Source organism: Oncorhynchus clarkii, chromosome 33, assembly GCF_045791955.1.
Source record: "Oncorhynchus clarkii lewisi isolate Uvic-CL-2024 chromosome 33, UVic_Ocla_1.0, whole genome shotgun sequence".
Lineage (NCBI taxonomy): Eukaryota > Metazoa > Chordata > Actinopteri > Salmoniformes > Salmonidae > Oncorhynchus > Oncorhynchus clarkii.
This window is the reverse complement of record NC_092179.1, coordinates 7678381-7691591: the sequence shown is the minus strand read 5'-3', so window position 1 is coordinate 7691591 and position 13211 is coordinate 7678381. Positions and strand designations below refer to the sequence as shown.

Genomic DNA, 13211 nt, shown 5'->3' with positions numbered 1-13211 from the left:
CCAAGGTAAGTTGCTAGCTAGAATTAAACGTATCTTTATAAAAAAACAATCAATCATGTTAACTACACATGGTTGATGATATTACTAGTTTATCAAGCATGTCCTGCGTTGCATATAATCGTTGCGGTGCGTATCGTTGCTCTAATGTGTACCCAACCATAAACAGCAATGCCTTTCTTAAAATCAATACACAGAAGTATATATTTTTAAACCTGCATATTTAGCTAAAATAAATCCAGGTTAGCAGGCAATATTAATCAGGTAAAATTGTGTCACTTCTCTTGCGTTCATTGCACGCAAAGTCGTTGTATTTGCAACAGTTTGGGCCGCCTAATTTGCCAGAGTTTTACTTCATTATGACATAACAATGAAAGTCTTGCAATGTAACAGGAATATTTAGACATGGATGCCACCCGTTAGATAAAATACGGAACGGTTCCGTATTTCACTGAAAGAATAAACGTCTTGTTTTCGAGATGATTGTTTCCGGATTCGACCATATTAATGACCTAAGGCTCGTATTTCTGTGTGTTATGTTATAATTTTGTCTATGATTTGATAGAGCAGTCTGACTGAGCGGTGGTAGGTGGCAGCAGGCTCGTAAGCATTCATTCAAACAGCACTTTTGTGCGTTTTGCCAGCAACGCTTCGCAAGCACAGCACTGTTTGACTTCAAGCCTATCAACTCCCGAGATTAGGCTGGTGTAACCGATGTGAAATGGATAGCTAGTTAGCGGGGTGCGCGCTAATAGCGTTTCAATCGTCACTCACTCTTGGAGAAGTTATTCCCCTTGCTCTGCATGGGTAACTCTGCTTCGAGGGTGACTGTTGTAGTTGTGTTCCTGGTTCGAGTCCAGGTAGAAGCGAGGAGAGATACGGAAGCTATACTGTTACACTGGCAATACTAAAGTGCCTATAAGAACAACCAAATAGTCAAAGGTTAATGAAATACAAATGGTATTGATAGAAATATAATAACTACCACCTAAAACTTCTTACCTGGGAATATTGAACTCATGTTAAAAGGAACCACCAGCTTTCATATGTTCTGAGCAAGGATCTTAAACGTTAGCTTTCTTACATGGCACATATTGCACTTTTACTTTCTTCTCCAACACTTTGTTTTTGCATTATTTAAACCAAATTGAACATGTTTCATTATTTATTTGAGGCTAAATTGATTTTATTGATATATTATATTAAGTTAAAATACGTTTTCATTCAGTCGTTATTTTTGGTCCTGCAATAATCAGTATCGGCGTTGGAAAATCATAATCGGTCGACCTCTAGTCCAAACTGAGCAATCGGGGGAGAAGGGCCTTGGATTCTTGGTCACCTCCCTGACCGATGGTCACTCTGCCATAGCTCCAGAGTTCCTCTTGGAGATGATTGTTCTTCTTGAAGGTTTTCCCATTTCTGTAGCACTCCACCAATCATGTATTTTAATGGTAGAGGGGCCAAATGGATGCCACTCCTCAGGAGCATGACGGCCTGCTTGGAGTTTGCCAACAAGTTTCTCTGTTCTGATGAAACCAGGATTGAAGTCTTTGGTCTGAATGCCAAGCACCACATCTGGAGGAAACCCGGCACCATCCCTACGGTGAAGCATGTTGGTGGCAACATGCTGCGGGGATGTTTTTCAGAGGCAGGGACTAGGATGCTAGTCATGATCGAGGCAAAGATGAACGGAACGGAGTACAGAGATTTTGCTCAGGATCTCAGACTGGGGCGAAGGTTCACCTTCCAACAGGACAATGACCCCAAGCACACAGTCAAGACAACACTGGGGTTGCGTTCTCAGCCCCATCCTGTACTCCCTGTTCACTCATGACTGCATGGCCAGGCACGACTCCAACACCAAGTTTGCCGACGATACAACAGTGGTAGGGCTGATCACCGACAACGATGAGACAGCCTATAGGGAGGAGGTGGTGGTTGTGTGGTTGCTCTAGAAGACCTGGTTGTGTTGTCAGGACAACCTCTCCCTCAATGTGATCAAGACAAAGGCGATGATTGTGGACTACAGGAAAAGGAGGACCGAGCACACCCCCATTTCTTATCGATGGGGCTGTAGTGGAACAGCTTCAAGTTCCTTGGTGTCCACTTCACCAACAAACTATCATGGTCCAAACACACCAAGACAGTTGTGAAGAGGGCACAACAAAGCCTATTTCCCCCTCAGCAGAAAAGATTTGGCATGGGTCCTCATCCTCACATTTCTACAGCTGGTTGCATCACTGCTTAGTATGGCAACTGCTCTGCCTTCGACTGCAAGGCACTACAGAGGGTAGTGCGTACGGCCCACTACATCACTGGGGCAAAGCTTCTTGCCATCCAGGCCCTCTATACCAGGCGGTGTCAGAGGAAGGCCCTAAAAATTGCCAGACCCCACCCACCCCAGTCATAGACTGTTCTCCCTACTACCACATGGCAAGCTGTACCGGAGCGCCAAGTCTAGGTCCAAAAGGCTTCTTAACAGCTTCTACCCCCAAGCGATAACTCCTGAACAGCTAATCAAATGGCTACCCAGGCCCTTATATTTATTTATTTACATTTAAAAATAAATGATGCTGCTGCTACTCTGTTTATAATCTATACATAGTCGCTTTAAATCTACCTACATGTACATATTACCTCAACTAACCGGTGCCTCTGTACCAGTACCCCCTGTACATAGCCTCGCTTGTTATTTTACTGCTGCAGTTTTAATAATTTGTTACTTTTTAATTTTTTACTTACATTTTTTTCTTAACTTAAAGTATTGTTGGTTAAGGGCTTGTTGGTTAAGGGCTTGTAAGTAATTACATTTGATTTGAGGAGTGGCTTCGGGACAAGTCTCAATTGTCTTGAGTGGCACAGCGAGAGTCTGGACTTGAACCCAATCTAACATCTCTGGAGAGACCTGAAAATAGCTGTGCAGCAACACGCTCCCCATCCAACCTGACAGAGCTTGAGACGATCTGTAGAGAAGATTGGGAGAAACTCCCCAAATACAGATGTGCCAAGGTTGTAGCGTCATACCCAAGAAGACCGAGGCTGTAATCGCTGCCAAAGGTGCCCCAACAAAGTACTGAATAAATGTAATTTTTCAGTTTCTTATAAATTAGCAAACATTTCTAAACAGTTTTTGTGTGTGTGTGTGTGTGTGTGTGTGTGTGTAGATTGGGGGGGGGGGACAATTTAATTAATTTTTTTAAATTATTATTTACAATGACGGCCAAACCCTAACCCGGACGACACTTGGCCAATTGTGCGCCGCCCTATGGGACTCCCAATCACGTCCGGTTGTGATACAGCCTGGAATCAAACCAGGTTCTGTAGTGACACCTCTAGCACTGAGATGCAGTGCCTTAAACCACTGTGCCACTCGGGAGGCCATATACAGACTAGGAAGGTAAAAAAAGGGGAGTAGGATTCTTTAGACTATTGAAATTGTCTCCCATTCCCCTGTGTTTAACCTCTTAACTCACGTGTCGAACTCCAGGCCTGGCCCTCTAGCCCATTCAATCTGGCCCGCAGGTGGCCAGATAACTGTGTAGTCAGTTACACAGTTATCAGATAACTGTGTAGTCAGACATAATGGACCTACATTTGTGTTCAGTTTCCTTTGTCCAGCTTGCTAACAGTCAACTAAAGCTAGACAGTCCAGGAGCATCGAAAGTTCCAATAGTGATGGAAAGAGGACTATTTTTACGGTGAGGAAATCTAGTAAATTTAAGTGCGGCCCTCCAGATCTTGGTAAAGACTGAATGCGGGCCCTGGGAAAAGGAGTTTGACACCCCTAATCTTATCTGGTTAACTCGCACTTCTAATGAACTGGCACACAGGCACTGGTCACGAGTATTAATCCCCTGGCCACAGCACACCCAAAATGTTCTCCCTCTGTGATTTAAGCCTGCACTGGGAACAGTGCCAGAGATACTGGGTCACCAACCGTCGCCACGCCTTCTTCCCAGTAGCCTAGAGTACTGCTGCTGCTTCAGGTTACTCTGTGTTAACGGTTAGCGTTACATCACCTTATGGCTTCTTGGCATAAGATGATACGAAAGTAGTTGTTTTCCTCCAGTACTCGTCTCTTTGGTCTCGCTATCTCTCTCTCACTGTCTCTAAACCGTCTCTTTGGTCTCGCTATCTCTCTCACTGTCTCTCAACCGTCTCTTTGGTCTCGCTATCTCTCTCTCACTGTCTCTCAAACGTCTCTTTGGTCTCGCTATCTCTCACTGTCTCTCAACCGTCTCTTTGTACTGTATGTACCTCTCTCTCGTTCTATTGTCTCTGTCTTGTTTCTGTGGGTTAGATGATGACAGGAGAAGGCTGTTGATGGAAGAGAAGTGGAGTAAATGTTTATTTTCAGCTCAATAAGATGTCTCAGCCGGTCTGTAGCTTAAGGGTGAATAAGATAAAACAAATTGCATGACAGGAGGCAATTCCTCAGCGGCGATATCCTGGCCGTTCTAGTTTGACCTATCTCCTGTAGCTTTTCATTCAATATCTCATACAACACTGAGATTGTAGGTGCAAGTGATCCATCCACATGTCAATGCACTGTCCCCATTCCTGATTTTTAAGGCTTTCTGCAAAGGTACAAGGCTCTGATGCATTCTAATCAATATTTAGCTAAACTATGGAACTTTCGGATTGGTTATATTGAGCAGGAGTACCGTTGACTATCTCGGAGCAATCATGAATCTATTCCATGCTTCTGTAATGTTATGGTTCAGCCCATTTTTTTGAATCCCCATCTAAGTAGAGCAAATCTCACTAGGAGTTTTTTGCAAGTCATGGCCTGTGATTGAACCCAGAGGAATACCAAAAAAGCAGTGTTTCTACAGCTTCTAGAGTTAAGACTTGCTTTTTAACTCCCGACCTTCGCCAAGGCGTTGTTTGCTTGACCTAATGTGGAAGGAGTTCTATCAACGTGAACAGGCATCTTTAGTAGTCTGTCTGGCAGACTGTATAGCAGTCCAGCCCCTCTCTACAACACCAGGCCAAGCCTGAGGGCTACAGCCTACAGCTGTCTCATGGGGCCCTTATTGCTCCCTATATGAACGGAGACTGTTTTGCACACATCCAACTTGGCACTGGAACTGGACAAAACTATAGAAAGAAAGGGTGATGTCCTCACTGTTTTCTGCTATAAAACATCCATCCTTTCCCCCCCTAACACTCCCTCCTATCACAGCAGACCAGGTGGGTGGATCTGTCATTGATCTTTGCTAGAATGCTCTGATAGTGATGTTGAGGTCTTTCTGTTAGGCGTGCTCTCTGATTGATTCCTTCCCACAGGGTCTGATTGTGAGTGGTCTGCCTCTGATGTTGGGGATCTGTGATTGGTCTGTCTGTGATGGTTGGTGTCTGTTATTGGTCTGTCTTCGATTGGACAAAATTGTTTCCCCTATAATCACACGTCAAATATACCATTATGTAGCTTGTAGTTTGACGTTTTACCTGCCACAGATATAATTATTAGGGTTGGAAGGTATCCAGTTTTGTCATACTGTTTCTGTACCATATTGGGGTATACTGTATTACCGGAGGTTTACACAAGGGGCGCTATTAAACAACAAAAATGGTACGAACAGTGCATTCGGAAAGTAGTTAGACCCCTTGACTTTTTCCACATTTTGTTTGGTTTACAGCCTTATTCTGAAATGGATGAAGTTGTTTTCCCTCATCAATCTACACACCAGCACCTTTTGGCAGCGATTACAGCATCGAGTCTTCTTGGGTGTGACGCTACAAGCTTGGCACACCTGTATTTGGGGAGCTTCTCCCATTTATTCTCTGCAAATCCTCTCAAACTCTGTCAGGTTAGATGGGGAGCATCGCTGCACAGCAATTTCCAGATTTCTCCGGAGATTTTAGATCAGGTTCAAGTCCAGGCTCTGGCTGGGCCACTCAAGGACATTCACAGACTTGTCCCGAAGGCACTTCTGCATTGACTTGGCTGTGTGCTTAGGGTCGTTGTCTTGTTGGAAGGTAAAACCTTCATCCTCAGTCTGAGGTCGTGAGCGCTCTGAAGCAGGTTTTAATCAAGGATCTCTCTGTACTTTGCACCGTTCATCTTTGCCTCAATCCTGACTAGTATCCTATCCCGGCCACTGAAAAACATCCCCACAGCATGACGCTCCCACCACCGTGCTTCACCGTTAGGATGGTCCCAGGTTTCCTCCAGAAGTGATGCTTGGCATTCAGGTCAAAGATTTCAACTTGGTTTTATCAGACCAGAGAATCCTGCTTCTCATGGTCTAAGAGTCTTCCAAGCAGGCTGTCATGTGCCTTTGTTTACTGAGTGACTTCCGTCTGGCTACTATTATAAAGGCCTGATTGGTGGAGTGCTGCACAGATGGTTGTCCTTCTGGAAAGTTCTCCCATCTCCACAGAGGAACTCTGGATCTTAGTCACCTCACTGACCAAGACCCTTCTCCCCCGATTGCTCAGTTTGGACGGGCTGCCATCTCTAGGAAGAGTCTTGGTGGTTCCAAACTTCTTCCATTTAAGAATGATGGAGGCCACTGTGTTCTTGGACATTCAATGCTGCAGACATTTTTTTTGGTACCCTTCCCCAGATCTGTGCCTCGACACAATCCTGTCTCGGAGCTCTGTGGACAATTCCTTCGACCTCATGGCTTGGTTTTTTTCTCTGACATGCACTGTCAACTGTGGGACCTTATATAGAGAGGTGTGTGCCTTTCCAAATCATGTCCAATCAATTGAATTAATCACAGGTGGACTCCAAGTTGGAGAAACCTCAAGGATGTTCAATGGAAGCAGGATTCACCTAAGCTCAATGTTGAGCCTCATAGTAAAGGGTCTGAATACTAATGTAAAGGATTTCGTTTTTGATTTATTAATTTGCAAAAATGCCTTCTGTTTTCTGCTTTGTTATTATGGGGTATTGTATGTAGATTGAGAAACGTTTAATCAATTTTAGGCTTTAATAATGTAACTGTGGAACAAGTCAAGGGGTCTGAATACTCTCTGTGTGTGTGTGTGTACAAAACATTAAGAACACCTGCTATTTACATGAGACTGACCAGGTGAATCAAGTTCAAAGCTGTGATCCCTTATTGATGTCACTTGTTAAGACCTGTTAAAGATGCATTTTTAAGCCTTGAGACATGGATTGTGTTTGTGCAGTTTCCCATGTGTATCAAGAATGGTCCACCACCCAAACAACCAGCCAAATTCTGTGGGAAGCATTGTAAACAACATGGGCCAGTATCCCTGAGTAACACTTTCAACTTGTTGTAGAGTCCATGAATTTAGACTGTTCTGTTGGCAAAAGGGGGGGAGGGACTTGATATTAGGACAGTGTTTTTTTTTTTTTTTTTTAACACACACACTGAGTGTACAAAAAATTATTTAAATATTTATAATTTAAAAAAATTATACACAACAATTTATGCAACAGGGATCTTGATCCAGGAGGGGATTGAATGTGGTGTAACCTAGAAGCTTGATCTTGACATCTAGCCATCTTAGTTAGCAAATATATAGCTAGAGCACTGAAGTAGATAAATTAGTTGACACGTCTTAGATTTCATGGGTGGGGGGGTGTCTTTTATGGGTACCCTTGAGCGGTATTGTAAATCTTACTGTCGATATTTCAAAATAGTCCGTTATACGGTGTAAGCCTAATAATTCTATATGTTTTCTGCCCAGGAACAAACATGAGACCAGCTCAATGCCAGCTGCTGACTTTCTAGTAATTTTCTGAAAAACAACTTTCACAATCATAGAAATAGAAGCATAGAACTGAGGGGGAGTAGACATGAACAGTGGTTTTCTAAATGAAGATGCCCGTAATATGCTTCCCCCATTCATCCAGAGTTTGAGAAATAACCTTTTGTTGGGCTACGCGGCGTCCTAGTTCTTTAAATTTCTGGGCTCTGCAACATAGACCCCCCCCCCCCCCACCCACCCACTAACACACATGCTGTGTTGTCGTCTTAGGTCTCTCTTTATGTGGTGTCTCTCTTGTCATGTGTTTTTGTCCTACACTTTTATTCTTAATCCCAGCACCCGTCCCCGCAGGAGGCCTTTTGGTAGGCCGTCATTGTAAATAAGAATAAAAGTTGAACAAATAAAATCATCAAACAAACACACACTACTGCTCGTTCCTCAGTGCTGCAGATACTCCATGCTAGTTCTGCACTGCTGCTTCTTTACTCCTCAGGACCAGATCACATGACCTGGGTGTTTACTTCCTGTTCCAGACGCACCCAGTCTAGCCCCATCCCCTCTTGTTTCTCTCTATCCTCCTTTTCAAATCAACTCTCTGACATTTGGGCTACAGAGTGAAGGCTCTCTGTTTTAGTTTTTCATTCATCTCACCGTCTTTTCTCTTCATCCCTTGTTAATCACTGGCTGCATCCCAAGTAGGGCATCTTTAACTAAATTCCTTTCGCTCTTCTCATCCCTTGTTCTCTCTCTCATGCGGTGTTTGTCTCTCATGCACTTGACAGGCAACATAACAGATTAAGACACGCTGCAGTCAGGAATGCTTCAGGGAGAAGAAGCTGCTGCAGTGTGTGTTTGGCTTTATGTGTGTGTTGGCCGTGACTGTCTTTGTCTGTGGCAGGAGCCTCTTAAAGGGACACCCTGCCTGCCTTGGTTCGTTGGCGGCTGGTAAACCTGCAGTGGCTCAGAATAACTGCAGCTTCCACGCTTTCCTTCTCTCCTCCCCTCCTTTCATCCTCTGTTGCTTTCTTTAACGCAATCCTATTTCTGTCGCTTTCTCTTGACACATCTTTTTCATCTACTGATCCTCTTCCCCCCTCCACTCTTCCCCTCTTTCACCATCTCTCTCTCACCTGGTATTGGTCTGGTAATCTATGGAGTAATGCGGTGTCGTGGACTAAAGCCATGAGTCAGTTGGGGGTAGAGAGTGGTTGAGTCATCAGTGTTGCGTTTAAACTAGAGGACAGTCAGTCGGTAGGGATCTCCTCTGCAACGCTTTTCAAAACGGGAGGGAAACGCACTGGCTGTGTGAGTCATCATACTGGAGATATAGCTACTCCGCCGTGTGTGTGTGTGTGTGTGTCGGTTTTATTCATGCATGTTTTAATGTGTGTTAAGTCGATCTCATGTATTTTTTTTAACGTGCGTTTCTTCTGTGTGTGTGATGTCATGCCTGTATTAATGTTAATTTAGCCTCTTGGTGTGTGTGTGCGTGCGTGCAGATGAGTTCTGGGGCTCTCACCATGGAGCCCGCCTTTCAGGACTTCCATTGCGTGTGCGTTGATATTACGCCTGTATGAACGTGCGCTTCTCCTCTGTGTGCAGGCGGGTTCGGGGGCTCTCAACATGGCTGCAGCCTTTCAAGACTTCCAGAGGAGCGAGTCGGACCGGCTAAACGAGGTGAAGGGTCATCTAGAGATTGCCTTACTGGAGAAACACTTCCTACGTGAGTAACCTTAACAACCCCAACACACGTTTTAGCTGCTGTAGCTTTTTATTCGTCCTCCGTTGCGATCTGCTTGTGGACATGAATTGGGGGAGTCTGTGTGACAATGGGAGAGGCTGGAGGAATGGGTGTTGTGATGGGGACAAGAGGGTGGTGGAGGGATGTACGAGGGAGTTGGGAAGCTGAGGCTGAGGGGGAAACTGAGGCTGAGGGGGAAGCAAATTAAATTGTGCCGATTCATGTTCATACTCTAACACACACACCTCTGTGCTGGGTCAGCCACTCTCCTAATGCCTCTGGCCAATGTGGCTGCCCTGCCCCATTAACCCAACTCAGGGATGGGTACATACTGTACCAAGCCTATGCTGCTGTAGTGTAGCACGTGTAGTGGCCTGTGCTGTGTGTGTGTGTGTGCAGTTTTTCCATCCACAGGTCTGCCAGTGTGCCTCTGCATCCCTGAGAGTGTGAGTATTCATTGCTGAAGCTAACACGCGGGCTAAAACTGTATGGCTAAAGCCTTTAAGGCTATATGGCTGAAGCTATAGGCTTGAAGCTATTGCTAATTGCCAGTGCTAAAGCTATATATCCAAAGCTATAGTGAAGCTAAAGCTCTATGTCCAAAGCTATAGTGAAGCTAAAGCTATATGGCTACCTGTACAGTGCTAAATATACACTCCCCTAGTAATTATTTGGATAGTGAAGCCAACATTTTTAATTTCGCTCTATACTCCAGAATTTTGTTTTATATGTGGCGACAGTACAGAATATCACCTTTTTTTTGAGAGTTTTTCATACATACTGATTTAAAAAAAATTATGTTTAATTTTATTTATTTTTTTTAGAAATGAAAGCACTTTGACTCTAAGTCCTGTTAAATAAAACAGCACACAGAAAGACTTCCATAATTCATAAATTACCAACTGACTCTGTAGTGAGAATGTAAGCTAATTAAAAGCAAGCTAATTGCAATGCCTCATAAAGATTCACATTGGTTAAAGAGGATGGGCTATCAGCTGATCATTCATGTTGTTGATTATATAAATCTACCAGTTAGCTAGCTATGCTGTCCCCCAAAAAATGTTTGTACTTGATTTTAGTTTCTTCTGTTGCTGACGTGCCTCTTACCAGTGGCAAACACCCCATTTTTATATATATATATATATATATATATATATATATATATATATATATATATATATATATATTTTTATGGTTGATACATGCCAACAAATCCACTACACAACACTAAACAATACATAAATTGCACTATAATGGTGACAAACTGTGCCCACAAACTGTTAGGGCCTACATAAAGCTGTCCCAACAGCAGAGGTTTCTTTTCAGCACCATGGATTGACTCCTTACCACCTCTACACCTGGCTATCAGCCTTGTCTGGCAGTGACACAGTTCATTCAGCCTCATTTACTGCCTTTTTAAAAAGACATGGCTACTATGGCTGACTTGCCTAAACAAATGTGTTTTCTACTGATTATTGAGATTTAGAAATTATGGCCCGACAAGCGTATAAGAGGCCATCCGTAATTTCTATTAATACATTAATGAGCGAGCTAGGATGTATGTAGTCAGTATAACTATTTGTTCAGCACTTTTGAAATGTACAGCGACAGAATATAGTAGTTCTCAGAATATACAGTTCTCCCTGTACACCAAGTCAGAACAGTAGGATAAATAAAGGGGGCATATAAGCAGATAATGAAAGCTCTTACAATATTAGATTACATTTTGCTAAAACAGGCTATAGGCTACCTGTGCACCACCAAGTCAAAACAGTAGGTGAAACTATGAGGGGGAAAGGGACAAAATTATTAGGGTGAGGCACATGGGGCTTTCAAGATGCTGGGAACTCGGGCGGGGGGAACAAGGTTGACTCATGACGTCAGTGATCTTTAGGTCGGAGCTCTAGAAAGAGGCCAGAGTTCTCAACTTGGATTTCAGAGTTTGATGACTGAGTTTCCAGTTGTCTTCAACTGTAGTGTATTAAAGTATTTATTTCAAAGGTTAGTATTTTGTTCTCATTCCTAGCACGCAATGGTTACATCAAACTTGGGACTCTACAAACTTGGATGTTGGATGCATATGCAGTTTGTTTCGGATTATGTTGTGTCCAATTTGAATGGTAAATAATGAATTTGGTCATTTTGGAGTCACTTTTTTATTGTAAATATAAAAATATGTTTCTGAACACGTCTACATTCAATGTGGATGCCACCATGATTACGGATCATCTCTGTTATGTATACGCTGGGAGTCAGAAAGCAGAAGGTGAGTTTGTTTTAATAAGGAACAGATGCAAAAGAACAAACATGGGATGCGAACTGAACGTGGGAGACAATGATACCCAAGGACTGATTTAACAAAGAGGGCTAAATAATCAGGGAAGTGCAGGTGTCCATAATGAGGGGGTGCCAGGACCGGTGGTTAGTAAACTGGCGACATCGGGCACCGGAGTGGAACTAAATGTGACAATTGTGAATAATGAGTGCATAAATATCATAACCACCCCCAAAAATGCTAACTGCCTCTGTTATTAGTAATGGTGACAGGTTCGCATGTTTTGGGGGTATGATCTTATGACACCTTCAAATTGGGGGACTAGATGCATAAAATGCTTTGACTTCTAAATGGTTAAATGTATTAAAATACCCCTAAATAAAAGGTGCTATTCTGTACCTTTGCCTCATACAGTACCAGTCAACAGTTTGGACACCTACTCATTCAAGGTGTTCTTTATTTTTTTACTATTTTCTACATTGTAGAATAATAGTGAAGACATCAAAACTATGAAATATAACACACATGGAGTCGTTAAACAAATCAAAATATATTTGAGATTCTTCAAAGTAGCCACTCTTAGCCTTGACAGCTTTGCACCCTCTTGGCATTTTCTCAACCAGCTTCACCTGGAATGCTTTTCAAACAGTCTTGAAGGAGTTTCCACATGCTGAGCACTTGTTGGCTGCTTTTTCTTCAATCTGCAGTCCAACTCAGCCCAAACCATCTCTATTTTGTTGAGGTGAGGTAATTGTGGAGGCCAGGTCATCTGATGCAGCACTCCATCACTCTCCTTATTGGTCAAATAGCCCTTACACAGCCTGGAGGTGTTGGGTCATTGTCCTGTTGAAAAACAAATGATGGTCCCACTAAGTGCAAACCAGATGGGATGGCGTATCACTGCAGAATGCTGTGATAGCCATGCTGTTTAAGTGTGCCTTGAATTCTAAATAAATCACTGAGTGTCACCAGGCTCGCACCATCGCACCACCTCCATGCTTCACAGTTCAAACCACACATGCATAGATCCGTTCACCTACTCTGCGTCTCAGAGGCATGGCGGTTGCAACCAAAAATCTCAAATTTGGACTCCTCAGACCAAAGGACAGATTTCTATCAGTCGAATGTCCATTGCTCATGTTTCTTCTGCCAAGCAAGTCTCTTCTTATTGGTGTCCTTTAGTAGTGGTTTCTTTGCAGCAATTTCACCATGATGGCCTGATTTTCACAGTCTCCTCTGAACAGTTGATGTGTCTGTTACTTGAACTCTGAAGCATTTATTTGGGCTGCAGTCTGAGGCTAGTAACTCCAATGAACTTGTCCTCTGCAGCAGTGGTAACTGTGGGTCTTCCTTTCCTGTGGCAGTCCTCATGAGAGCCAGTTTCATCATAGCGTTTAATGGTTTTTGCGACTGCACTTGAAGAAAATAAATTCCACAAATTAACTTTTAACAAGGCACATCTGTTAATTGAAATGTATTCCAGGTGACTACCTCATGAAGCTGGTTGAG

At 43.3% G+C, this 13211-nt stretch overlaps 1 protein-coding gene across 2 annotated transcripts in view; it reads left to right on the top strand.

Annotated features, from left to right (window-relative positions):
* LOC139393173 (GRAM domain containing 4a) overlaps positions 1-13211 on the top strand; it is a 60328-nt gene that overhangs the window by 10909 nt on the left and 36208 nt on the right. For both annotated transcript variants that reach the window (XM_071141573.1, XM_071141572.1), the window contains exon 3: positions 9289-9409. In XM_071141573.1, the coding sequence (XP_070997674.1) occupies positions 9289-9409 (121 nt within the window). The remainder of the gene's footprint in view (positions 1-9288; positions 9410-13211) is intronic.